This window comes from Neoarius graeffei, chromosome 7 (genome assembly GCF_027579695.1).
Source record: "Neoarius graeffei isolate fNeoGra1 chromosome 7, fNeoGra1.pri, whole genome shotgun sequence".
Lineage (NCBI taxonomy): Eukaryota > Metazoa > Chordata > Actinopteri > Siluriformes > Ariidae > Neoarius > Neoarius graeffei.
The window spans coordinates 83,436,819-83,463,742 of record NC_083575.1 but is presented as its reverse complement, the minus strand read 5'-3'; the positions used below and the strand labels follow the sequence as shown (position 1 = coordinate 83,463,742).

Here is a 26,924-nt window from a genome sequence, read left to right as displayed (position 1 = left end):
GCTACACGTTTTCATTTCAGTTCAGAAACAAAAACACACACGAGACCTCACACTTTAACACTAACCAGATAATTAAACAAACAAACAAAAAAAAAGAAATCATTAAACATGGAGTGCGCTTTTTTCGTTTACGTATTACGTAGATGTGCTTATTTTTTTTTTGAACTTCTTTTATTATTATTTGCAGCCATACAGTGCATCGAGATTTTAACAAAAAAAAAAAAATAAAATAAGATGAATATCAGAGATGTCACTCTTAGCAGGTACAAACAAGTAAGTTTTAGTCCACAGTTTAAATACACACAACAGTCCTTAGGGTTGTATCCTTCCAACATCAATTCACATCGTTTCGGTACATACATTTAATTATCTTAATATATGGTATTATTCCTTAACCTCAGTCTTCATGTTTCAACAAGTAATATACATACACATAAATAAAGCAAAATCAAGGAGAGAAAAGGAAAAGAAAAAAAAAAGGAAGAAAATAAAATTGTTATAGTTAAATCAAGTGGAGATGCATAACAATATGTGTCCAGTTGTAAAGGAATGATTCTAATTTGAGCTGTAAGACTGCAATGATCTGTTCTATGTGATACATGTCCTGAACTCTATCCCTCCATTGGGCTATTGTGGGGGGTTGTGGTTTTAGCCAGGAGGCCGTAATGACTTTGTTTGCAATTAACAGGAGTGTCCTTAACATTTTTGTCTGATTATTCTCCAGGAAATCTTCTGGTACTATGCCCAACAAAAAGTATATTGGTTCCAACGGTAGATCTATAGAAAAGCATTTATTTATTTCTTTGTGTATATTTTTCCAATATTCTGTTAATTTTGGACAATCCCAAAATATATGTGTGTGGTCCCCTATTAAGCCACACCCCCTCCAGCACTCAGGTGACATGTTATTCCACCTTGATGTTACAAGTGGTGTTCTAAAGTATCGCGTCCTTAACTTCCAACCATATTCCCTCCAGCTTTGACTACTTGTTACCTTATGTCGCTTTTCACAAGAAATTTCCCATTGCTTATCTGTAATGATTGTATTCATCTCCAATTCCCATTTTTCTTTAATATCTGTTATTTTCACCCATATCTTCTTGTATAGCCTTATATAAGTATGATATTAAATATTGTGTCACTGTTCTCTTTATAAATGAAATGAAAATATGTTCTATTTTAGATGGCAAAGAACAGAGCTTATCCCATTCTTTGTTTCTTTAAATAATCTCTTAATTGTAGGAATCTGAAAAAGTCTTCATTTCTTAAATCATACTTTTTCTTAAGTTGTTCAAATGACATTAATACTGTTCCATCAAATAACTGATCCAATACCTCTAAACCTTTATCCTTCCACCTTTCAAATCCTCTATCAAGTCTTGCTGGGATAAATTCTACATTTTTAGCAATACTTATCAGGCTTTCGTCTAAACCGGGGAACAGGGGCGCTGCGCCCTCTTACTCTCGGCGTGCGCCCTCTTACCGAAATGCCGACTGAACCCCAAGTCACACTGAAGCCATGCACTTGTATGCTACTGCACAACATGCAATCTCTCAAAACGATCTTTTCTCCGTGAAAACATCCCAGCAACACCACGTGACAATGTGTCTGATCATCAAATACGTTATAATTACTCCAAAAATATTCCAATCCTAGTAGATACACCGCCAGACGGTGCAAAAACAATCCCAATTGGCGTTTTCCAGACTGAGGCGCCATGTTTGTTTACTTGTCGCGGCTGCTCTCGCGAGATTTGACATGGGTTACATACAAGGTCAGCTGACTTGTAGAGCGAGACTGAATGACCTTTCACCCACCGGCGCGTGAGCTTTTGACAGAAGTAGTTCGCGAGCTGTTTTTGACGACACTTGGGCATTTAAAGATGTCATCCCGCGGCACGAAGCGGAAGAAAGCCAAAGACTGTCCGGGGCAGAAGATTACTTCTTTTTTTTTCAATGTTGACAGACAATTTGTTACAATTTCCCTCTCAGATAGCCTCAGAATGTCCCATTGTAGCCTCAATTTTTCAAAGGCTTCGCACGGCGGAGAGGGGGGGACAACCGGCACCATCCCCCCCCCGCTTCGCTCCCTCACCATGGTGAGCGCCCTCATACTAAATTTTCCTAGAAAAAACCCTGCTTATGGCTCTGGAAATTGTCATTGGTGATTTGTATTTTTTTCCTAGATGTGCTTATTACGTGTCAATTTGCGCATACAGGACACTTTTGGGTCGTTTTCCGTTCATATTGGAGATCGCATACAAGTCTCATATAATTGGTAATGTGAACGGCCTAACAAAAAAATCGGATTTCACAACAAATCGGATATGGGTCGTTTCAGGTTGCAGTCTGAACGTAGTGTTTGACCGTGATGCTCGTCAGGTTTGTGTCTTTGTTTGCTCACACCGACTGACCCTTTGGTTTTCGCAGTAACCGTCACCGTCGCACTGAGCAGGAGGAGGATGAGGAGCTGCTCAGTGAGAGCAGTAAGGCTGCCAACGTGTGCACACGCTTTGACGAGTCTCCATCCTGTAAGTTAAAACCTTCCCACACTCATGCTTGAGATTTTAGTCGTACAATTTCATTCCATGGATTGCAGAAGTAATAGTGAGTGGCTTGTGTGTGCAGTATTGACTGAATTAGTCGACTTGGGCAGATGCTCCTCATAATACATAACTTTAAACATGCACATAATGGCATACATGTCAACCTTTGGTCAATCAAACCTGTATAACCAACCTCCAAAATGCGTATTTCCTTTATAAAATCCGTATAAGATGCAAATTAAAATAATTTACCTAAAATTTGAATGATAATTAACAATGATGTATCCAAGTTACTTTTTATTCAATATTAATAACAATAAACCTTCAGAATGAATACAAAGCTCTAATGTTCGACAAAAACACAAAGTGTCACTCTAATGTTCTAAATTGTACTCCATGACAGCTTTTTTTTAGCACTCTGCACCAATACCTCACGAGGCTGCATGTCACAGCAAGTGTCTGTGTTGATCTTGCCGGAGTGCCCATTCAGAATCTTTTCCATGGATTAAAGTTTTCCGTCGTGTGACGGATTTCCGTCAACTGAACTCTCCCAAGGCCAAATGTGAGGTCGGTGCTGATCCGAGGAGAATTAAAATGACGGGTGGTTGGGTAGAGATTGGGTTATAACACTGATGTGTTGCAACACCATCAACTGTCAGCAGGCTTTATTTCACTTTTTTGTTTTTGAGCTTTGTGTCATCCATTTCCTATGTTTGATCATGTTTAAACGTTCGCTGTCTACAGTGCGGCATTAAAAAAACATGCGCTGTCAAAATTGGCAAAATACATTCCCATGTGCTTGGCGTGCTTGTGTCTGACCATTTCTGTTTTGTATTAAATTAAATTAAATCTTGCCAAAATGACTTGGTTCAAACCTGGACATATAGAAATAGAGCTGTTAAAAAAAATTAGACCTAATTAGACCTAAATTTATAGCTAACAAATCAGCAGACGCCCCAACAATTATTATTTTCGTTAGGCCAATGTGTAAGGTATGTTAGAACCGTGCCTTATAGCCAGTGTTGGGCACGTTACTTTCAAAAAGTAATTAGTTATAGTTACTTTTCCCAAAAAGTAACTGAGTTAGTAACGGAGTTACTTTGTCATAAAAGTAACTAATTACCAGGGAAAGTAATTATTCCGTTACATTTTGTTCCCCCTCAAAAAAAATCAAATTCAATTAGTGTAATCATAATAAAAGTGAATGTTAAATGTGTTTAATGACTGAAATGGACACTTAACAGAACCAATTAGTAACGTTATCTACACTATATTAATATTTTTGTGGGACAATGTGAGAAGACATCTATCAAATTTAATATATTTTTGTAGTTATTAAAATCGTTACTAATTACTGGCCACTGACGAGGACAAACACTTTGTTCCTCGACATAATGTGCATTGCACGTAAACACTCGCGCCTTTTATTTCAAGTAATGAAAAGTAATGGCTGTATTTCCAGTGTGAAAGCGCAGTGCTGGGCTGACCGCTCGCCATCGCTGTGTCTTCCGATTGAAAGAGCGCACAGTCGTGCAGTAGGCGTGGCCTACCTACGTATCTATGTTGTCCAAATCTACTCTGATTGGCTTACTGTGCCGTTGTCTCGCGTCTCCCCGCCCCACACGAAAGCAGAGTAAAGAAAGGCTGAATGAGCAGCGTGCCAGATGAGAACAGTTTTAATAAAGTAACGCATAGTATTTTATTGTAAGTAACGGGAACGGCGTTATAACGATGTAAAAAGTAATTAGTTAGATTACTCGTTACTAAAAAAAGTAACGCCGTTAGTAACGCCGTTTATTTCTAACGCTGTTATTCCCATCACTGCTTATAGCCTACGTTGTATCACAATTTAAAGGCCGTTTGAGGAGTTGGAGGCTGCGAGCGCAATGATGTTCCGACATGCGCTAAACTTTATTCCCTGAAAATCATACACCAGCGTTCAATGCCCCAAACAGTCAAAATGTCTAGAAGACTACGGTTAAATAATAATCATAGCCTACTAAGTTAAATTACGTCAAAACATCTGTTTCTGGCCTATGAAATGATGGAGGAAAATGAGAACGAACGCAAAGTAGATAGCAGCCAACTTCACGCGATCTTTTAGGTAACTTAACACTCGTGTTGGCCACAATATTTCTCTTAATAAAATCTTGAATTGTTTTTGAAGTCGTATTCAACACAAAGTAAGGTCAAACCCCAATTTTAATTTAAGCGAAGATCCAAATTTTTTTCTATATTGACGTCGAGCATAGAGGAGCATGTCATTCTGCTTTCGGTTTCGGCAGCATGGATGCGCTTTACATGAAAGAAGGCACTGATGTGTCTGCCATCGATAAAGGTGTAAAACAAGTGGAGGTGGGCTTGGCTGTACGAAATAGGTGAAAACGGAAAGCCATTTAGTTCATGGTGCAAAAAACTAAACATTCCAGGCGCTTGCATTTGTGTGGTTTGCCACAAAAAAATAATATACGGAAGCAATGGAAAGAAAGTGCAATAAATTGAATATATTAATCCATTAATTAATTGATAATAAGTTATCAGTTCTAAGTTATCAGTTCTAAGTTAATCATTCGTAGAATTTCATCGAAATCCACCCATAACACCCCCCCCCCCCCCCCCCCCCCCCCCCCCGTAAATTTTCAGTCAAATAATTTTTTTTTTTGCTTTAATCCATGCTTTTCAGTCGCTAGTGAAAGTCACTCAGGTGGAAATACGCGTTTCAAACAAAATGTTACTTCCCGGTTGGCGGGATTCTCGCAATGCGGTGTGCGCATGATCAAAAGTGGAACGAAGTCTCGCTACCACAAGATAACGCGCGATTTCATAAGACTCTTTACTGGCTGTTTGTGCTTTTTTTTTTTTTAAGAATTTTTTTGGGCTTTTTTCACCTTTATTGGATAGGACAGTGTAGAGACAGGAAATGAGCGGGGGAGAGAGAGAGACGGGGAGGGATCGGGAAATGACCTCGGGTCGGAATCGAACCCGGGTCCCCGGATTTATGGTATGGTGCCTTATCCACCTGAGCCACGACGCCCCTTGTCTGTGCTTTCTGTGGTGTACAGTACGTTTGTAAATGTTATGCGCTCTTTTATCATCGTGGGAATTGATTATAGCTCTAAATAAATATTGAAGTTTTTTTAAAGAATCCGTATAACTTTATTTGTATGCCCGTATACTACGTTTATTGAATCAAATCCGTATAAAATACGGACATTCTGTATAGGTTGACATGTATGTAATGGTGAAGTTTTCTGGAAGGAGATGCAGTACTGTGCAAAAGTCTTAGGCACCTGTGTGTGTGTGTGTGTGTGTGTGTGTGTGTTTTTTTTTTTTTTTTTTCCCCCTCCCCTTCCCCCCACACAAACTGTTATACATTTCTATTTTATGACTTCTACATTATCGAGTGGGCGGCACGGTGGTGTAGTAGTTAGCGCTGTCGCCTCACAGCAAGAAGGTCCGGGTTCGAGCCCCGTGGCCGGCGAGGGCCTTTCTGTGCGGAGTTTGCATGTTCTCCCCGTGTCCGCGTGGGTTTCCTCCAGGTGCTCCGGTTTCCCCCACAGTCCAAAGACATGCAGGTTAGGTTAACTGGTGACTCTAAATTGACCGTAGGTGTGAATGTGAGTGTGAATGGTTGTCTGTGTCTATGTGTCAGCCCTGTGATGACCTGGCGACTTGTCCAGGGTGTACCCCGCCTTTCGCCCGTAGTCAGCTGGGATAGGCTCCAGCTCGCCTGCGACCCTGTAGAACAGGATAAAGCGGCTAGAGATAATGAGATGAGATGAGACATTATCGAGTCAGCACAAAAACATTTTAGAGCTCCAAATGTTCATTTTCAGCACAAAATTAAATGTTACAGGAAAAAAAAGTTTGTATCTGAGCAGCATATTACGTACGAGAGCACTTTTTAGATTAAAAAAGAAAACATAATGAAGGCTGCTGGGTTTTGGTGCAAAATGAAGACGCGAGTGTGACTGTCAAAGTGTCCAGAAGAACTGCGGCTGGGTCTGTAAGATGCTCAGTAAAACCTACAGCTCATTTCCTTATAAAACTGCACTCACTGTACCTGAGACGACTACTATGTATTTTTAAAGCAAAGAGTCGTCTCACACCAAATATTGACTGCTTCATTTATTATTTTTTATGCCTCCGCCACCTTAAGGTGTAGGAGGCATTATGTTTTCGGGTTGTCCATGCGTGCATGCGTCCGTCCCGAAACCTTGTGAACACGATATCTCAAAGGCTAATGAAAGGAATTTCACCAGACTTTCACCATTTGTGAGCTTTGGGACAAAGATGAAATGATGAGATTTTGAGATCAAGGTCACTGTGAGGTCTGTCCGAAAACCTTGTGACCACAATATCTCCAAAATGAAAGGAATTTCACCAGACTTTCACCATTTGTGCGCTTTGGGACAAACATGAACTGATGAGATTTTGAGGTTAAAAGGTCACAGGTCAAGATTGCTGTGAGGTCAAATGTCCATCCCCAAATCACAACTTAATAAGGCGTGTAGTCTACCAGGCGGAGGCATCCCCATCGACACCGTTGGCGTCAAGTTCTATCTAGTTTTAATGCTGAAACATTTCATTTCATTATTTTTAAGCCATTTTTGGTCTACAGCATTTCTTTATATGTGCTTAAGACTTTTTGCACAGTGCTGTGTGTGTGTGTGTGTGTGTGTGTGTGTGTGTGTGTGTGTGTGTGTGTGTGTGTGTGTGTGTGAGATATGGAAGGGGACTCCTGTTTCAATGCTTTGTAGAAATCTAAGTTTTCTACAACAACAGAAGTCTTGAGTTTCTGATTTCTTCCTCAGCTGCAGCTTTTTTTTTGTCTCAGAAAGGGAAAAAAGAGGCTGGTGAGGTCTAGGGATGTTAACCGATGACCGTTTGACCGGTGGTTGACCGAATCAACGTCAACCGGTTAATTTTTATTTTTTTTTGGTTGTCGGTTAAAAAAAAAATCAATCGTTTTGAAGCTGCCGATTTTGGAGCGGAGAACCTGCAATTCTGTGTTGTAAACGCTTGGGGCATGCCATGCGGTGTAAGGACGACGGCTGACAAATCAGAAACACCCATTCAGTCATGTCCCGCCCTCCCGCCCCAGTTGAAGACAGCTGACAAATCAGAAACACCCATTCAGTCATGTCCCGCCCTCCCGTCCCAGTTGAAAACAGCTGCCACTCGGTGAGAGAAAAGTGTAGAGACAGGCTTTTTAGCTTACAAATTACTATTCTGTTTTTTTTTTTTTATATTATTATTAGAAGGCACATGGAGTTTAGTCCTGCCTTGGCCAGTGCATTCTGAAAGTATGTTTCGGTCTGTAGCCAACAATGCATGTTATTGCAGATCATATCTCTCCACACAAACTAAAGGCGCAGATGCCGACTTTTTCACAGCTGAATCGTGCAGATCCGATTTTTTTTGGGGGGGGGTGTCGGAGTGTCTGAATAATTTCATCAGAGTAAATTCTGTATTAAAATTATTAAATAAGCAAATGCCGTTGAAATTATTCAGACACTCCAACGCCCCCCCCCCCCCCCCCCCCCCCAAAAAAAAATCGGATCTGCACGATTCAGCCGTGAAAAAGGCGGCATCCGCTAAAAGGCGCGCCGTTTGCATCCCTGTTAAACTCATAGGTTAACCGGCTAATGAGGCTCGGTGGTCGGTCAAGATTTTTTTTAGTTTTCGCCATCTCTAGTGAGGTCATGATGTTTATAGCTGCTATAACCAGTGATAACAGGAGCCATCTTGTTTTGCAGACATTGTACAACATTAACTATAAATGGACAAAATACGACATGTTCCTGAATAAATGTTTAAAAATCGCTCTGGTGTAAGAGGAATAAAAGATTTTAGGATGTGGTGATATTAGAAAATGATCAAGTTGGGAGTTGAAGCAGGAATTCTGCCCCACCCTTAATTGTTTTCCTGTAACAGCATGCCACCAAATGTTTTATTCCTTGCTTAATATGATCTGTACCATATGTAACACACCGGTGTGAATGCAGCCTAAGGTTCTTAGTGCCCCTTTGTCAGCCATGAAGGTTAGAGAAGCAGTCTTGGGCCCAAAGGGTTGCTGGTTCGAGTCCCAGGACAGGCAGGAAAAATTTTGAAGGGAGTTGGGTGAATGAACAGCGCTTCCCCCTCCCTCTGTATCATGGCTGAAGTGCCCTTGAGCAAGGCACCGAACCCCCAACTGCTCTCTGGGAGCTGTAGCATAGCTGCCCACTGCTCTGTGTGTGTGTGAGAGCTCATTGCTCACTTGTGTGTTCTTTCGTTAGGCCAAAAAAAAAAAAAAAAAAAGTGTTTCCGGTTAATGTAGATTTCAAAACTAGGGTAGGTAGGTAGGCAGGCTTTTTTTTTTTTTTTTGAATTTTTTTTTTTCAAGATGACTGCCATAACCTATATTTAGACAGGAATAATTTCACAAAATATAATGAATTTCTTTGCAGGTCACCTGAGTTACCACCTTCTGATGACTCTGATGCAGCATGAGACACCTTTTAACATGAATTTTTCTGTAAATATAACAGCTCAATACACCGTGTTTGTTTCAGTTCAGGGTCTATGGTTATAAAGGTGAAGAACAACAGCTTACTGCATTCACAGTGGTGTAATGGTTAGCATGCTGGCCTGTCACTGCAGAGACCCGGGTTCGAATCCTGGTGGAGACACCAAAAATTTGTAACCTGGTTTCTCAAACTGCGTAGTGTCCCTGGGCAAGACACCTCATCCACATTGCACTCAGTCCACCCAGCTGTATAACTGGGTACCTGGCAAAATTGATTCTCAGAATAGTGTATATATAGGAATCCACTTTTGATAGCAACATGATAAATATTACTTTTACATACAGTTTTGCTATGAAACTAGGACAGTATTTAGAAATTTGATCTTTTGGCCATATATTTATAATTATTGTCATGTTCATAATTTATTGATTCAGTGCACCTCCTTTCTGATATTGCACCATTTAAAAAAAAAAGGTGTCTACGAATTCCCCTACATTTCGTCTACGAATTTCTATCTACGAATTCACTTTGTCTACGAATTCACCAATCCCCTTTTTCTAATTGTACAGATATATTTGATGTATATTTATATATTTAAGGTAATGTAATGCTTTTAATGTTCATGCACTTTTTAAAATGTGATTTTACAAATACAAATTTATGTTTATAATTTCAGGGTTCTTCTTTAATTTATTAAATATTTGTGGGTTGGGGGATCTAAGGGATAGCTTCATGGCTAATCCTTTGCTAGATCATGCTAGAAAATCGTTTTGACTTGGACACACGTTCAGCAATTTTCAGATTTATCTATACGCACCTACTGGTCGTCTTCGGTGGAAACTCGCGTCCTCTCGCCATGAGAATCTGAAAAGCGTCGATAGTCTTCGCTGTAGCTTCGTTGGCAGCCGTTTCCAAAGGGTTGTCCACTGGGATACAAGTATACTTTAAGTTTTTTACGCCAAAATTGGCCACAAGGTCACCAATTATAAGACCAGGATCCACATCAAAATATTTCGTTGGCGAGTTTATGTCCGGATCTGTGGAGGCCTTGCTTTGAAAGATTTCCCCTTTACCGTGTTCACTATGGTAGTGGTAAAAAATGTCTCGCACAGTCAACAGTTTTGAAAATTATGTCAATGCCTTAATGCCGCCAATGTAGTTTACAAGGATCAATTTCAATCGCCACGACCACATGTGAGAACATGGCAGCCGCCATTTTCCCAGTGAGTGACAAAACTTCCGGTTCACGCGGTTGGGTTATATGTAAATGTCGTGACTGGGAAAAAAACGGAAAAAAAGTTTAGGGTCGGGCGGTACGGATTAGGGTCGGTCGGGTAACCGGAAACACACTTTTTTTTTTTTTTTTTTTTTTTTTTTTTTTTTTTTTTGGGGCCTTACAGATGGGTTAAACGCAGAGGAGGAATGTCACTGTGCTTGAGTGTACGTGTGTCAAAAATAAAAGGCTGCTCCTTTGTTGTTAGTTGGGAACTTTGACGTCGAGCGCGATTTGTTTTTCATACAGATGTGAAAACGGGCAAACTCCGAGATTATCAGATCCGTGGACTGAACTGGCTGATTTCACTGTATGAGAATGGAATCAACGGCATCCTGGCTGATGAAATGGTATGACGCTTTGCTCCTTACTTTAAAACCCTTTGCGTGCACTATGAGGAGGCGGGGAACATTAGTAAGTTCAGTAACGGCGCATCAAAAGTGAAAATCTCTCTTCTCTTCTCTGCTCTGTTTCTTCTTCAGGGTCTTGGAAAGACTCTCCAGACCATTTCTCTCCTGGGCTACATGAAACACTACAGGAACATCCCCGGGCCTCACATGGTTCTGGTTCCCAAGTCCACGCTGTATAACTGGATGAACGAGTTTAAGCGCTGGGTGCCCTCGCTCCGAGCCGTCTGCCTCATCGGAGACCGGGACGAGAGGGTGAGCGACGAGGACTTCGACTCTGTGGGAATGTTTAGACACAACACGACTAACTGCTTTACTTTCCTTTCTGCTTGTAGACGGCTTTCATCCGTGACACTTTGTTGCCGGGAGAGTGGGACGTGTGCGTCACTTCCTATGAAATGCTCATCATTGAGAGGGCTGTCTTTAAGAAGTTTAACTGGAGATACCTGGTGATTGATGAAGCTCATCGTATCAAGAACGAAAAATCAAAGGTCTGCACTTTATAATCTGTTATTGAATATGTATTAAAAAAAAAAACAAAAGCAATACTTTCTCTTGTAAATTTTATTTTCTGTTCTTGATGAATTTACCAGAAAGTCTGATCTTCTTTACTTTAATAAGGTCAGTTTGCGAATGTAAATTTTTGCCTGCCTGTCCGATAGCTGTCAGAAATTGTGCGAGAGTTCAAGACTACCAACCGGTTGCTGCTCACAGGAACCCCTCTACAGAACAATCTACACGAGCTGTGGGCCCTGCTCAACTTCCTCCTGCCTGATGTCTTCAACTCCTCCGAGGTAGCTTCCTAACTAACCGCAGCATGTCGATCGAGCTTTCGCAGAATGAAAATGTTACTCAGCAAAATGGTGTGTTTCCTAAATGTTACAAAGCATTCATGTAGTCAGACTTTTCAAAGTGAAATCAACGTATACACGCTCGGATCATACGAGAACAAGTAGTCTTTATTTCTCGCACATACTGTATATTACAGGACAGTCAAATGCTTTTCTTGGCAAATTAGAGCGCAGGGTCAGCAAAAAGGGTTAAGGCCTTGCTCATAGCCCCAATATTGAGGTTTTTCACCCACGTGACCAAGTCATATGACTGCCATTTTGGACGTCATGGCTCGAATCAGTTTGAATGCGAGGAAGGCGACAAACGAAAAACATAAAAGAAAAAGGAGCGAGATGCAGAAAACACCTTCACTATCCAGCGACGTAGGGCATTTACAGGGCGAGCAGAGGGAGAGGTATTTGCAAAAATTGAGGTTAGCAGGCTTAGAGAACGACGTTTACCTGCTTCCACCAGGATTGTTCACTGACGTACGGAAGTACACCAAGCCCTCATCTTTACCTGACTTCGGCCCACATGATCTGTATACCTATGCCGTTAAAAACCCATCGCCATACACAGGTATTGATCTGAAAGCGTATAAGAGTTTGGATGCCTACAAATATTTTGTATCAGGCTGGGTAACATGCCTACATCAGCGGGTCGTCCCTGGAGCCGGTGGTCGCCATCTTATTACAGCTAAGGTTTGTTCACATTTTCATTTACTTTCGGTCCTCAGGATAAACAAAATGTTATTAAATGTCATTGAAATAACTTCTTAGTCTGTTGAGACCTGGCCCGTTATAAATTTGCTGTTACCAGGCAGTGACCAAGAACTGTATTATTAGGGTCGGTGTCTGTGTTGTAGCAATGCACTAGCAGCTAGCTGTTAGCACTAGCTAATGTCAACAACATCATAGCTGGTATGTTACTGTAGCAATGTTTGCGTTCAGTCATTTGGATGACTGTTAAAACCTTTCAGTCTCAAGTTTTTCCTTTACTGTATTTACTAGTTTACTGTAATTATGATCCGGCAGCTATTTACACCGGATCCAGTGTAAATAGCTGCCGGAGCGCGCTCCGGCTTGCTCCCCCTCAAATTAAGCAGCGCGCTCCGGCACCTCGGCCGGAGCACTCCGGGAGCAAGCCGGAGCGCGCTCCGGCAGCTATTTACACTGGATCCGGTGTAAATAGCTGCCGGATCATAATTACAGTAAACTAGTAAATACAGTAAAGGAAAAACTTGAGACTGAAAGGTTTTAACAGTCATCCAAATGACTGAACGTAAACATTGCTACAGTAACATACCAGCTGCTATATTGTTGACATTAGCTAGCTTGACCTTCAAAATGGCGGACACCGGGGCGTCACGTGACCCTGTGACGTCAGGTGAAAAACCTCAATTGGTAGCTTGGAGGGGCGTCAAGGTAAACTTTATTATCCCCCAGGGGGAAACTCAAGTGGTCCATATTGCACATCTCCTCAAAACATACGAAAGACATATAGACAGACAGACAGACAATAGACATACCACATTAAAATAAATCTGCGATAAAAGGTGTGATGAGATAAAAACAAAAGATAAAAACTGTGCGCTACATAAAATAAAATAAATAAAATGCATAAAAGGGAATTTGTACAGATGAGTCAACTAAAGTGCAACAGGTGTTTTTGGTTTGTTATTGTATAGTCTTATTGCTGTGGGTACAAATGATTTGTGGTACCTCGCTGTCCTGATTGGCTTCTGCAGAAATCTGTTATTAGACCTGGTGCTTCTTAAAAACTTTGGGAATAGAGGATGTGTTGGGTCAGTTAAAATTTGATCCATCTTTCTTAGGTGGTGTTTACATTAGACCGTATCAGCGGATCATCAGATTAACGTTTTTAAAACGATTAGCGTGCACACAGCAACGCCAATACACGGATACGCTAATCACATGACTAATTAGACGGCACGTAAGTTGAAATGTGTCAGTGCGGCTCAGCGCTTCCTCCTCAGCGGCTGTGCTCCAAATCACTCCGCCCTGAACAGCGAGTGCCCTCTGGAGGGTGCGCACTCCGGCCCTGCGCAGCTCACAGAGCGCGCGAGTGAAGCGCACGAGCAGTGATTCGGGACTGAGCCGCTGTGTGTGTGATCCCAGTGCATATCGGGCATGCGCAAGTCACTCACCACTTGCAAGTGGAAGGATGGCAAGCCTAAAGACAATCATAACTACACAATGGGCAGTATTTGCATCTTACCATGAACAACATTAAGAATGGCAAAGCATTATATTCATACTTTTATACTCTAATGAAAAACAAAAAGGTGATACAAGGCGGAAACAATAGCAGGAAGTGAAGTCCGCGCCGTTTTTCAGCAGTCGCGTCACATGACCAACGTGGCATGAACAACGCCAGCGAATCAGGAAGGTGGATGTCACAGTGACGTTGTCCAATGACGACGTCAGCTAGAGCTCAGCACTGCGTTTCCTCATATCTCAATATTTACACAGCACCGGATCAGATACGAACTGGGTTGAATACGTGGGCCCTGGCGGATTCAAGTTGTTCCACCTGTGGAGTCGTTTCCCGGTGTTTTAATGTGAATGGACAGTGCATCCGCGACGAAAATGAGACGGATACGGTCTAATGTAAACACCACCTTAAAATAAGCTCATTGTACAGCTCGACTGCAGATGTCTGGTCCACACCAATAACCCGGCTGGCTGATTTACAGGGCTGTGAAAAATCCGCGGAATTCCGCGAATTTGGCTGCCAAAAATATAATTTTAGCAAATCATCTAATTTTGCAATAACAAATTGGGGGGGGGGGTAAGGGTTGTTGTCTACCGACCGCTAGTAGTCTCATACAGCGAGTGTCACCGAGCCGGCGAGTCTGGGAAAGAGCCTACGGCAAATTGTTCTTTCTGTAACGACATTGTAATTTTTTTGGTATCTTTTTTTTTTTTTTTCTTTTGCGACAATGACAGACCAGTTTACGGCATTTGTGCCATGCTTACAAACCACGGCGCGAATCTTGTGTTCTTTTCGTTTTACCATTGTGCTCTTTAAACACGCTTTCGATATCAACGGTTTTGAAAAGGAGAATTTCGCGGTATGTCAGCGTCACGGAGGGACATCGTTCAGAGGGAGGACGGTGAGACCGACGATGTCAAAAACATTGACAAGGAAAACGGCATCAAAAATCCATGGAATTGGCGATGGCTGGAGTTTAAAGCCGGTAGTGAATATCTCCATGAGCACATACGGAAGATGAAAGAACCGGGGAAAGCTTACCGCATCTTGTGCCATCAGGATGTGAAGTACGGTTCTGGTGGAAGAACACGTTTGGTTGACCATGTTAAAGGAAAAAAACGTGAAATTGAAGCTGTTGAACTATAGATTACCAGGTAGACCATCTTGTTCACATTTTATTATTTATGTAGTTTTAACTTGTTATTGTTCATAATGTTCATTGTTATCATGAAATATGTAATGAAAGAGAGACCAAAAGAGCAAGGGACAGCCATATAGAAAGTCAGAAAGAAAAGAGTAGGCTTTCTAAGCTGAAGAAACTGCTAACAAAGAAAAGGAAATAAATATAAATATTGACTTGTAAATAGTTGTATATAGTTTTTGACTAGAATCTGCCTAACATGAACAAGAAAGACATTTTGGTATTGAATCAGTTCAAAACAGGGATCCCAGACGTCCGCTATTTAGCGGAATTCCGCTATTTTTCTAGCCAAAGTGGTGGTGTGGTGGGTATTTTTTATTTTTTTTTTAAAATCTCTTGTATATCCGTTAAAAATATGTTTAAGTAAAAAGACCAGCAGAATACGTTCTGATTTGGTTTGCTTGTTTAGCGATGTTTTTGTCAGCTTCGTTTGTTCTCGTTGACATTCGGGAACACTCGGAAGTTAAATTGATGTAAATACCGCGAGACTGTACGCGATAGAATGAGAAAACAATACGGCTGCGCCCGTTTGCTAGAAAATGTGTTTTAACTCTGTTCGTGCTTTTGTTTCTAATGCGTTCAACTTAATTCAATATGTCGTGGAAAAAAGATATCGTCCATAAAAGAGATAGCGGAACAGTGTCTGGGTTAGGAGAAGTATATTCTTCAAAGCTACATTTTCATCTAATTTTTATAAAAAAATTTTTTTGCCACTTATGTCATTGATTACAAAATATGGCATCAAATAGATACACATTATTGTTAAATTCTGTTGCTTTTCTATGTTAAATCTATGTAAAAAAATGTGTCTGTAGCATCTTTTAAATGTTAAAATCTCAACAGCTTCAGGGGGCTTGCAGCCCCCTTGACCCCTGCTGATAGTTTCTTACATTCCTCTATTTTTTTCAATTACTGCTGGGATCCCTGTCAAAAACAAGAACATTAGTGACTATTATTTAATAGTCAGTCTAGAATTTCCCCCCTGGAAAAGACATTATGGGACCCAGTGAATTGATACAAATCGACACAAGAATATGAGTGAATTTACAATATGAGGTATGTTATTGATGATATATTTTCATTCTTCAAGTGAACCCTTATCAGTTAAAAGGTAAATCAGTTCAAATTGTATTATTTCAACATAATAATAACAGTTCAAATTGAATGGCATGGTTGAGAAAATATTTGCTTTCAGGAGATGCTTCAAATCTATCAATATAGACCCTTTTCAGTCACGTGACCTTCGTAAACGCGACCGCCATTTTGGACATGTAGTGGACTTCGGCTCGAATCAGTTTGAATGCGAGGAAGGCGACAAACGAAAAACATAAAAGAAAAAGGAACGAGATGCAGAAAACACCTTCACTATCCAGCGACGTAGGGCATTTACAGGGCGAGCAGAGGGAGAGGTATTTGCAAAAATTGAGGTTAGCAGGCTTAGAGAACGACGTTTACCTGCTTCCACCAGGATTGTTCACTGACGTACGGAAGTACACCAAGCCCTCGTCTTTACCTGATTTCGGCCCACATGATCTGTATACCTATGTCGTTAAAAACCCATCGCCATACACATACACGCCAACGTCCGAGGTTCCGGAGCGCGCTCCGGCTTGCTCCAGGAGCGCTCCGGCCGAGGTTCCGGAGCGCGCTGCTTAATTTGAGGGCAACCTCGGCCGGAGCACTCCGGGAGCAAGCCGGCGCGCGCTGCTTAATTTGAGGGCAACCTCGACTGGAGCACTCCAGGAGCAAGCCGGCGCGCGCTGCTTAATTTGAGGGGGAGCAAGCCGGAGCGCACTCTGGCACCTCGGACGTTGGCTCCGGCAGCTATTTATACTGGATCCGGTGTAAATAGCTGCCGGATCATAATTAGAGTAAACTAGTAAATACAGTAAAGGAAAAACTTGAGACTGAAAGGTTTTAACAGTCATCCAAATGACTGAACGTAAACATTGCTACAGTAACATACTAGCTACTTGTTGACATTAGCTAGTCAACAATAGCTACTACAGAAAAACAAAGAGGTTACAATGGGTTATTTTAGCCTATTTGGTTACACACTCGCCGCCACAGAATGTTAACAGCAATGTAATGCCTTTTCTGGCTAATTTTATTCGTCTTGCCTCCAACAAAGTGGTCACTACACAAGTGCTGGTATGCCGAGAGCTGCCAATCTGTTAATGGCCGCTATCCATCTTCTCCGTCGGGATCCGATAAAATGATGATAAACCTTGCCTTGTGTGTTGATGGTTACTACATCCAGGTGCACAACAATATAGTGGCATGATGGAAGTCTTGCTGAAAGTAAAAACTTTCTTTGCTGCCGTTCCTCAATGCTGGCTGTGGTAAACTACTGGTAGTACACGTCCAAAATGGCGGCCGTGTTTGTCGTGACGTCACGTGAAAAGGGTCCATACACAAAATCTGTTCAGCTTCTGGGGCCCTGCGCCCCCCCCCCAGGCCCCCTGCTAAAATTGTTTCCTCAGATTTTGTCATTTCTATTTCACAGTCCTGGATTTAATGATGCGCTGCAATTTTTTGTGGTCCTGTACGTGCATATTTCCATAGACTCAGATTAGCCCAAATGATAAAATATTCTGTAAAAGTGATTTATAAAACAATTGGAGAATACTGCAGTCTAATCTAAAATCTTTGAGTTTCCTAAGAAAGAACATCCTCTGTTGTAGCTTCTTACGTTTAGTCTGTGCACACTGGTTAAAACACAATCTATCATCTATCTCTATTCCCAAATGTGTCAGATAACGGAATCCAGGGACACATGTCTGCCCGGGGGCATTTTGAGTTACTGACAGATTCAGAAAGTACAGTTTCTAAGCTTTCCTATGATGCCTTCCATGTGGAGATCTGACAATATTTGAAGAATGTGTGGCCTTTTGAAAGTGTATACCTCTTAAAACAGGAAAGGGAGAAAATCGCCCTCAGAGTTTTCCATCTCAGCTACTCTGGGTGCAGGGCGGGCACATAATGCTGCTCATCTGCATGACATTAAGGAAAGCCCTACCCCCTACGAGCTAGCACGATACTACTTTCATGTAAACAAAGATCACCACGTCAATTTTCCTTCCATGCAAAGTATGCCCAACACAATTATGAAGTACAAAAATAAGTCCTAAAGTATACTTTAATGTTTTGTGGTTGAAAAATTACTCACACCGTAAGAAAGAAAGATAGCACGATGATGACACAACTAACACAACGCTAGTTTCATGTAAAGCCTCGGTCACAACCGGCTGTACAGTACGCGCTCCTACGGCCGGTCTACGTGCAAAAAATGCAAGAAACGCACGGAGGGCGCGTGTGTGACGTGCTGATTTTTGAGCCGTAGGCTGGCCGCAGACGGGCCGCAGAGGTTCTTTGTCATGTCAAACAAACTCTACGGGCGCTTACTTTTTTTTCAGGTTGCAAGACAAACTTGCGGCCAACGCGCATCTTTCTCCATGAACAAAAAAAACCGCAGCAATTTGGGAAACGCCAAAAATCGCACGGCCAAAAAAATCGTACGTCCGGTTGTGACCTAGGCTTAACCAAACCACAACACTCTCCGTTACATGCAAAAATAACCACACAGCCTTAGATTAATAAACTTACCCCATCAGAAAGAGAAACGGCGCCTTGCACACACCAATGCCTCCGATGGAATGTAATCCTAGAACGGTCCGTGTATCATCTGATCATTCAAGTATTCCATTCAATCTGGAAAACGAGGTTGTGGGTTTTTTTTGCTAGAAATGGTGATCTCTGATGTAAATACTGTGTGTCTGTTTGTGTCGCGGTGTTTCAGCTCCTCTGCGCTCTGTTTAGCTTGCTCATTCCATAGTGAAATCACATGCCTGTATGCAGCTAAGTAGCCACGAGCTCAGCTTGTATCATACAGCTGATTCACGAAAAAAAAACAACAAAAGACTTAAATCATCATGTGAATGGCCCATATGGTAATTTACCCACACCCCCCAGCAGGCTACAGTCCTGACAAAAATGAGACAATTTGCAACAAAAAATGTATGCTTTTTCCAACAAAACAATCTATTATCTGAAATACTGATTGCATTCTTCAAGATCTCAACTTGCACATGATGGAAAAAAACGAAAATCACAAATTTCGAAAAAAAAATGCTTCTGTTGTGATCATCTCGGATTCGTTTCGGCCGACATGCGTCCCTGGATTCAGTGAGGGGTCACAAATACTTGTAAGATGAGACCCGCTCTATCTGTTCGCCATTAATCTTGGATGGGGAGATAGGTATTCCTTTTTTGCTAAAATATATCACCATTTCCTTTGTCTTTTTAACATTGACCAATAAAAAGTTGTGTGTACACCACCTAATAAAACCCTGAACCTCCCTTTCAAAACCTTCAACGGATAAGGTGTCAGAATGTAGGAAGCCCATTAGTGCTGTGCCGTCGGCGTACTTAAAAAAGGTTTGAGCTGGGGAGGATGCCTGGCAGTCATTGGTGTACAGTGTGTATAAAACACTGGCTTAGGTTTGAACCCCTGACGTTCTGATCAGTTCTCAGTTGAATTCGCCAGTTCTAAAGAATTACCAACGGTTACAAAGCACTGATCCTGGGCACTCCTTCTATATATGTTGTTTCCAGTGTTTCTTCTAAGTTTACTGGCTTGGGGGCTGCTGGATGAGGATGGTCACGTGCAGGATCCCTCCCGGTGGCCCCTATTACAGAGCATTTGGACTTGAACAAACAGTTAAAGGAGAACTGAAGTCATTTTTAAACTTGCTTTATTTCTTAATTAACGTGTTATTCAATTACGTTTTCGGTTTTAGTAACCTTATATCGTGACTCGTATTGGCAACTAATTGCCGTTAAATATTATACTTATCGGCCTATTCGGTTTTTAGCCATGTTGAATTTTTAGTTCGTTTGGTCCACGGCAGGCGTCGCTTATCCGCGCGATCTTCACGAGACTTGTGCGAGACTTTGAAACGTGAAGAAGTGTCAGCCAGGTGTCAGCGCCGCCATTTTGAAAACTGTTTTCCAAACGAAATATTGCACAAAAACGAGTTTAAATGACGATTGCTGCCTACTTTTTTCAAACTTTCCTGATCGCTATCAAAACAAACAAAACTTCCGGCTTGATTACGTCAGCATTCGAAAGAGGGCGCGCGCGTCTTTTGACAACGTTAGCAGATGTCGGTCACTTTGATTTCCGCTGTACATTTTACTTCCGTCCTACCATGTCTCGCACAGGTCTCGACAAATCTCGTTTACGGCCATCGCTTTGACATATGGATTGGTATTACACAACATATTTCAAACACTCATAACTTGCTATAGCAGTGACAAAATAGCGATCAAAAATGCATTCCGATATTTAATAAAATGAGAAATAGAGTTTTGATGATGATAAATTTGCCTTCAGTTCTCCTTTAAAGGAGTCATTTATGTCTTCGTATTTATTTTGGAACAATAATTCGAACAATTTTTACGGTAGAGCTCGTTTTAGCTAACTTGAAGATGTAACACATCGTTAGCTAATCTTAAAGGAACAGTCCACCGTACTTCCATAATGAAATATGTTCTTCTCTGAATTGAGACGAGCTGATCCGTCCCTCTCCGAGCTTTGCGTGACCTCCCAGTCAGTCAGACGCGCTGTCACTCCTGTTAGCAATGTAGCTAGGCTCAGCATGGCCAATGGTATTTTTTGGGGCTGTAGTTAGATGCGACCAAACTCTTCCGCGTTTTTCCTGTTTACATAGGTTTATATGACCAGTGACATGAAACAAAGTTCAGTTACACAAATTGAAACGTGGCGATTTTCTATGCTATGGAAAGTCCGCACTATAATGACAGGCGTACTAACACCTTCTGCGCGCTTCGACAGCGCATTGATACCTTCAATTTGTGTAACTGAACTTTTTCATGTCACTGGTCATATAAACCTATGTAAACAGGAAAAATGTGGAAGAGTTTGGTCGCATCTAACTACAGCCCCAAAAAATACCATTGGCCATGCTGAGCCTAGCTACATTGCTAACAGGAGTAACAGCGCGTCTGACTGACTGGGAGGTCGCGCAAAGCTCAGAGAGGTATGGATCAGCTCGTCTCAATTCAGAGAAGAACATATTTCATTATGGAAGTACGGTGGACTGTTCCTTTAATATAGAGCGTGTCTGAAGAAATCACTCATACTCATATTTTGAGCAGGCGCACTTTCCGCATGGTCCTAGTGCCTGCATGCCTGTGTGGGTTTGTTGCGTGTAGGGGGGTTGGGACCCGTGGGGGGCGCAGGGTCCAAACAACAATATTAATGTAATTAACGGAGCTGTACATCTGATTGGCTTCAAGAGTGGCTCGCTTGTGTACATGTAGACACACTTGCAGCCTTATTGTTTTAAAGCAGCTGCACTTTTTATTCCCGGGAAAAACTCAGCTAGTTTAAATCTGCATGAAGTCTGTTTTTGTTTTGAGATCTCTATTTAACTTTTGTCTCCTATTTCCAACCTGTAGGACTTTGATTCCTGGTTTGACACAAATAACTGTCTTGGAGACCAGAAACTGGTTGAGCGTTTACACACTGTGAGTATTCCTCCCCCCCGAATTATGATTGAGCATGCGCAAGGGTGTATTTTTAATAGAAACGACGCTAAACTTAATTTTTTTTTATTTAAACATTTTAACCGTGTAGGTATTGCGTCCTTTTCTGCTGAGGCGTATCAAAGCTGACGTGGAGAAATCGCTGCTTCCGAAAAAAGAGGTCAAGATGTACGTTGGGCTCAGCAAGATGCAGAGAGAATGGTATGGAAACATCATTACAGAAGTGTCAAAATGGTGAAGAAACATCCCTGATATTGGGAAAGCAAAACTGATTACCTGGGGCTTGTTATCTTTCCCTACAGGTACACTAAAATCTTGATGAAGGACATTGATATCCTGAACTCGGCAGGGAAGATGGATAAGATGCGTCTGCTGAACGTTCTGATGCAGCTCAGGAAGTGCTGTAATCACCCGTACCTGTTTGATGGCGCAGAGCCCGGCCCACCGTACACCACTGACCTCCATCTTGTCGTCAACAGCGGCAAGATGGCCGTCCTCGATAAACTGCTGCCCAAGCTGAAGGAGCAAGGTAAGCTGGTATACGTGGTGAAGATCAGATCTATCTTGCAGGCACCAAAGTAGAATAACTGTGTGTTTGGAAGCTGTAATTAAAAAAAAAACCTTCATCCGGCCCACCGAATGAATTTAGAATCTGCCTTCTATATTAAAATTGTCATTCAGAACGCACCTTTTCCAGAAACTAAAGTTTAGTCTACGACAGGTTTTTTTTTTTTGTTTGTTTTTTTAAATCCATCCCACTTAACAATGTTTGATGCTCCTGGTTTAATCTAATCTCTCTCCACGATGAAAGGTTCTCGTGTGCTGATCTTCAGCCAGATGACCAGGATGCTGGACATTCTGGAAGACTACTGTATGTGGCGTAACTATGGTTACTGCCGCCTGGATGGACAAACGCCTCACGAGGAGAGACAGGTACGCCCAATTTTAAGGGAACGCCATTATCATCATCCCCCCCCCGGCATATAGAGATCTTGCAGTCACGTGACCGGAAAGTACACAACCGCCATCTTGTTGGTCAAAAACACCGCTGAATACTGCTGCACTCGTGTACAGAATGGATCAATTTCAACCGACGGACTACACGGCTCATTTTTCTAATGAACAGATAACTAGATATATGTCTAAAATAAACGATCTACAGATTAGTGACCCTTATGGCTTTCCGTACGGAGTTTTCACGACCGGATTTTGAACTGCCAGCGGAATACCCGGACGTGTATAATTACCTCATTTAACTTTCCCTCGCTGTTCAGTGGTGAAGCACTGCGTGCCTATAAATCTCTGGACAGTTATCTTTACAGAAATTCAGGATTTGTCAGCGACTCAGATGTGGCATCTTGTAAACAAGAATCCTCATTGGATGGGTAAGTCACTTAAGTATTGAGTATAGCACTGACCAGCCGATTATAGAATAGAATAAGGTAATTCCAAATCGTCCGTCTTGTTTACATGGATCTGGCGTTGGAGAGGTAGAGGCTTAGCAGTGGAGGTTTGAGTGGCTGTTTTCTGAGCTTAGTCAACAGGCCGGCTCTGCAGCCTCGCTTTTGCTTCCGCTCCCGGCACCGCCTCCTTCGCTTTGCTTCCGATAACAATCCACGGAGACCCCGCTGGTCTCGCTATCTCGTCCGGAATGTTGTGCATGCGATGGAAATCGCTACAAACCGTCATTTTCTGCTGGAAACCAATGTCCAGTAAGTCCATACGGTTGTAGTGGATATTGAAGTCCGGTACAGACGAACAACACGCAAAAATACACACAAAAAACATAAACGTGCACAGGTAGGGAGAGCTTGTAGCCGCAGCCGTTGTAGTAGAATTGTATATAGTAGGGTTTTCCAGAAGAAAAGGTAGAAGTAAAAGCAGAAGTAGAAGGCGGAATATGGCGTTTGACCGACAAGATGGCGTCTGTCACAATCTGGATCGGCTGTGACGTCACATGCAAGTGCTCCATAATGTGTGGGGGGGGATATAGCAATTGCTCTGTCTGTAAACATTTTAGTTTCCGGAGCGTAACTCAAACTATTAGGATTCTCCCCCCCCCACTAAACCTCAGTTATGTGAAATGACTAGAGGAGTTGTGCCTTTTGACATTTTGGGATTTCTGTTTTTTTTTTTTTTTTTTTTTTTAAATTTGTTTCCATATTTCCATGGCAACTAATTCAACTTTGGGGAAATTTGGAGTGGGGTTTCATGTGGGTGGAGGAATGTCATCTCCTGATTGACTCTTGTTTCAGTTGCATCTAGATACATCAGAAATATTAACACTTTTTTTTTTAAATAATATACAGGAAACCAAAATGGTTAATTTCATTTAACACCTGGCTGCTTAAATGTTTTTAAATCAGGCTCCCGAAAATTTAATTACTGAGGGAGAGATGCAGTGTTTTATATTCTAATGAATTCATGATTTTTTTTCCTTGGCTCTGTTGTTTTTCCTTAATCTCCTCAGGTCTCCATCAATGTCTTTAATGAGCCCAACAGCCCCAAGTTTCTGTTTATGCTGAGCACTAGGGCTGGTGGGCTGGGGATTAACCTGGCTACAGCCGATGTGGTCATTATTTATGACTCTGACTGGAATCCTCAAGTGGACCTGCAGGCCATGGTCAGTGTACATCATTAATAATGGTTCATTACTGCCTTTCAGGTTAATGAAGGACTTTTTCAAGTAACTTTGAACTTGTTTAAACAGGATAAAATTATGTACTTTTTGCATGGTGTGAAGACTGCTTGGACTCATCTCATTATCTGTAGCCGCTTTATCCTGTTCTACAGGGTCGCAGGCGAGCTGGAGCCTATCCCAGCTGACTATGGGCGAAAGGCGGGGTACACCCTGGACAAGTCGCCAGGTCATCACAGGGCTGACACATAGACACAGACAACCATTCACACTCACATTCACACCTACGGTCAATTTAGAGTCACCAGTTAACCTAACCTGCATGTCTTTGGACTGTGGGGGAAACCGGAGCACCCGGAGGAAACCCACGGGGAGAACATGCAAACTCTGCACAGAAAGGCCGCTGGGTTCGAACCTGGACCTTCTTGCTGTGAGGCGACAGCGCTAACCACTACACCACTGTGCCACCCCTGCTTGGACTGTTGTGTTTTTTTTTTTTTCAATTGACTATTTTTTTGGCTTTACAGGATCGCGCTCACAGAATTGGTCAGAAGAAGCAAGTCCGCGTGTTCCGTTTCATTACAGAGAACACCGTAGAGGAGAGGATAGTGGAACGTGCCGAAATGAAACTACGTCTAGACTCCATCGTCATCCAGCAAGGTGAGGAACTTGTAAGACGAGTGACCAAGCTTTCAGGTCCTAATCAAAAGCATGGGCTTTCTTTCAACCACCTTCTGCTCTCCTGCGACTTCCAGGTAGATTGGTTGATCCAAGCATGAACAAGTTGGGCAAAGACGAGATGTTGTCCATCATTCGGCACGGCGCCACTCACGTCTTTGCTTCCAAGGAGAGCGAAATTACTGATGAAGACATTGATGTCATCCTGGAGAGAGGCGAAAAGAAGGTACGGAACACATGCACGTGAACTGAATCTACTGCACTTGATGGTGGTCTAAAATATGAAGCGAGTTTTGCCTTTTAATTGAAATTGAAAATTAAACTTGTGTTCTTTTAAGACAATGGAGATGAAGGAGAAGATGTCCACACTTGGTGAAGGCTCTCTGAGGAATTTCACCATGGACACAGAAAACAGCGTGTACAACTTCGAAGGCGAGGATTACAGAGAGAAGAAAAAGGTAACCATAAACTAAATTTACCTCCTATAAGGCGCTCTGAGGAATTTCATAAATATTATTTTTGAAAAATATATTTTCCTCCTATAAAAACGTATTTTTTATTTTTATAAAAATATATAAAATTTAATTATAGAGATTTTATATAAATGTATAAAATTTAATACAATTATATTGTGGGCGGCACGGTGGTGTAGTGGTTAGCGCTGTCGCCTCACAGCAAGAAGGTCCTGGGTTCGAGCCCCGTGGCCAGCGAGGGCCTTTCTGTGTGGAGTTTGCATGTTCTCCCCGTGTCTGCGTGGGTTTCCTCCGGGTGCTCCGGTTTCCCCCACAGTCCAAAGACATGCAGGTTAGGTTAACTGGTGACTCTAAATTGACCGTAGGTGTGAATGTGAGTGTGAATGGTTGTCTGTGTCTATGTGTCAGCCCTGTGATGACCTGGCGACTTGTCCAGGGTGTACCCCGCCTTTCGCCCGTAGTCAGCTGGGATAGGCTCCAGCTTGCCTGCGATCCTGTAGAAGGATAAAGCGGCTAGAGATAATGAGATGAGACAATTATATTGTGAAATTTATAAATATATTTATAAAATGTATAAATATATACACGGGTGCAAGTTTTCCAGCATGTGCCGGAAGCTCCGGTTTTTTCGGTTCTGAAAGTCATTTTTCCAAATCGTGTAAATCCGTTGAGATTTTCCGGGGGGGTGGCCCTCTCACTGTCTCACTCTCAGCGTATTACCGGGTTACCGCGGTACAGTCTCCTGCACGAGACACATCTTTTTCATCTCATCTTCGCCACAAACCTTATTCAATTTATACGCCGCTCACCAACGAGCGGTCCTGACTAGCCCGTTGTTTCACGGTGTTATACATGTGTGATATGTTTCACGCACGTTGTTCGACCAAATCAACACAGCTATTCCCATGAGTCGCCGTTTCTTTTGGTGCAAGTTAGAGCGGTGCTTTTGATTGGCTCACTGTTAACTGCCGTCCAATGAAACTTCAGCTTTTATAATAAGCCTTATTTCGCTTCCCTCCCTTGCGACAGATCCAAGTGCTTTGCCTCTGGTTGCTGATCAAAATATGTCAAAATGAAGTTTTTATCGGAAGGGTCCAATATAAAAGAATTAGAAAAGACGTCTAGAAATAAACTGAGATGGGAATGGTTAAGCGAGTGTGACAAATGGGGAATATGGCTGAGAAAACCGGACGTCCCGGGAGTTGCGTATTGTGACTGCTGTTCAAAGACAATCAAGTACGGCTCCAGCGGGAAGAAGGGACTTAAGTCACGCCGATGAGACGAATCACTTTTCTGATTTTTGTGCTATGTAGTAATAAGTGAATTAATTCAAAACATTTATTGGTGATTTAAATTATCATCTGATATTGTGTGATGTGCAAATGCAATGTGCTTTCTTCTAGAATTGAAATTATTCATCACAAATATCTGCTTTTATGAATTTTTTTTTTTTTTTTTTTTTTACATTTGATTATCTTTCAATTATTAAATAAAAGTAAGGCAGGTCTTGAAATAAGCTTGTTAGCTTTTTATCATCTTTTCTAATGTGGTTGTTAGGTT

At 41.9% G+C, this 26,924-nt stretch overlaps 1 protein-coding gene across 1 annotated transcript in view; it reads left to right on the top strand.

Annotated features, from left to right (window-relative positions):
- Window positions 1-26,924, top strand: part of smarca5 (SWI/SNF related, matrix associated, actin dependent regulator of chromatin, subfamily a, member 5) — a 54,804-nt gene that overhangs the window by 11,231 nt on the left and 16,649 nt on the right. Inside the window, exons 4-16 of the mRNA XM_060926519.1 lie at window positions 2,431-2,531; window positions 10,581-10,681; window positions 10,814-10,993; window positions 11,074-11,229; window positions 11,401-11,532; window positions 21,489-21,557; window positions 21,667-21,776; window positions 21,878-22,104; window positions 22,387-22,508; window positions 24,046-24,198; window positions 24,741-24,873; window positions 24,969-25,117; window positions 25,230-25,349. Coding sequence (XP_060782502.1) covers window positions 2,431-2,531; window positions 10,581-10,681; window positions 10,814-10,993; window positions 11,074-11,229; window positions 11,401-11,532; window positions 21,489-21,557; window positions 21,667-21,776; window positions 21,878-22,104; window positions 22,387-22,508; window positions 24,046-24,198; window positions 24,741-24,873; window positions 24,969-25,117; window positions 25,230-25,349 — 1,753 coding nt within the window. The remainder of the gene's footprint in view (window positions 1-2,430; window positions 2,532-10,580; window positions 10,682-10,813; window positions 10,994-11,073; window positions 11,230-11,400; window positions 11,533-21,488; window positions 21,558-21,666; window positions 21,777-21,877; window positions 22,105-22,386; window positions 22,509-24,045; window positions 24,199-24,740; window positions 24,874-24,968; window positions 25,118-25,229; window positions 25,350-26,924) is intronic.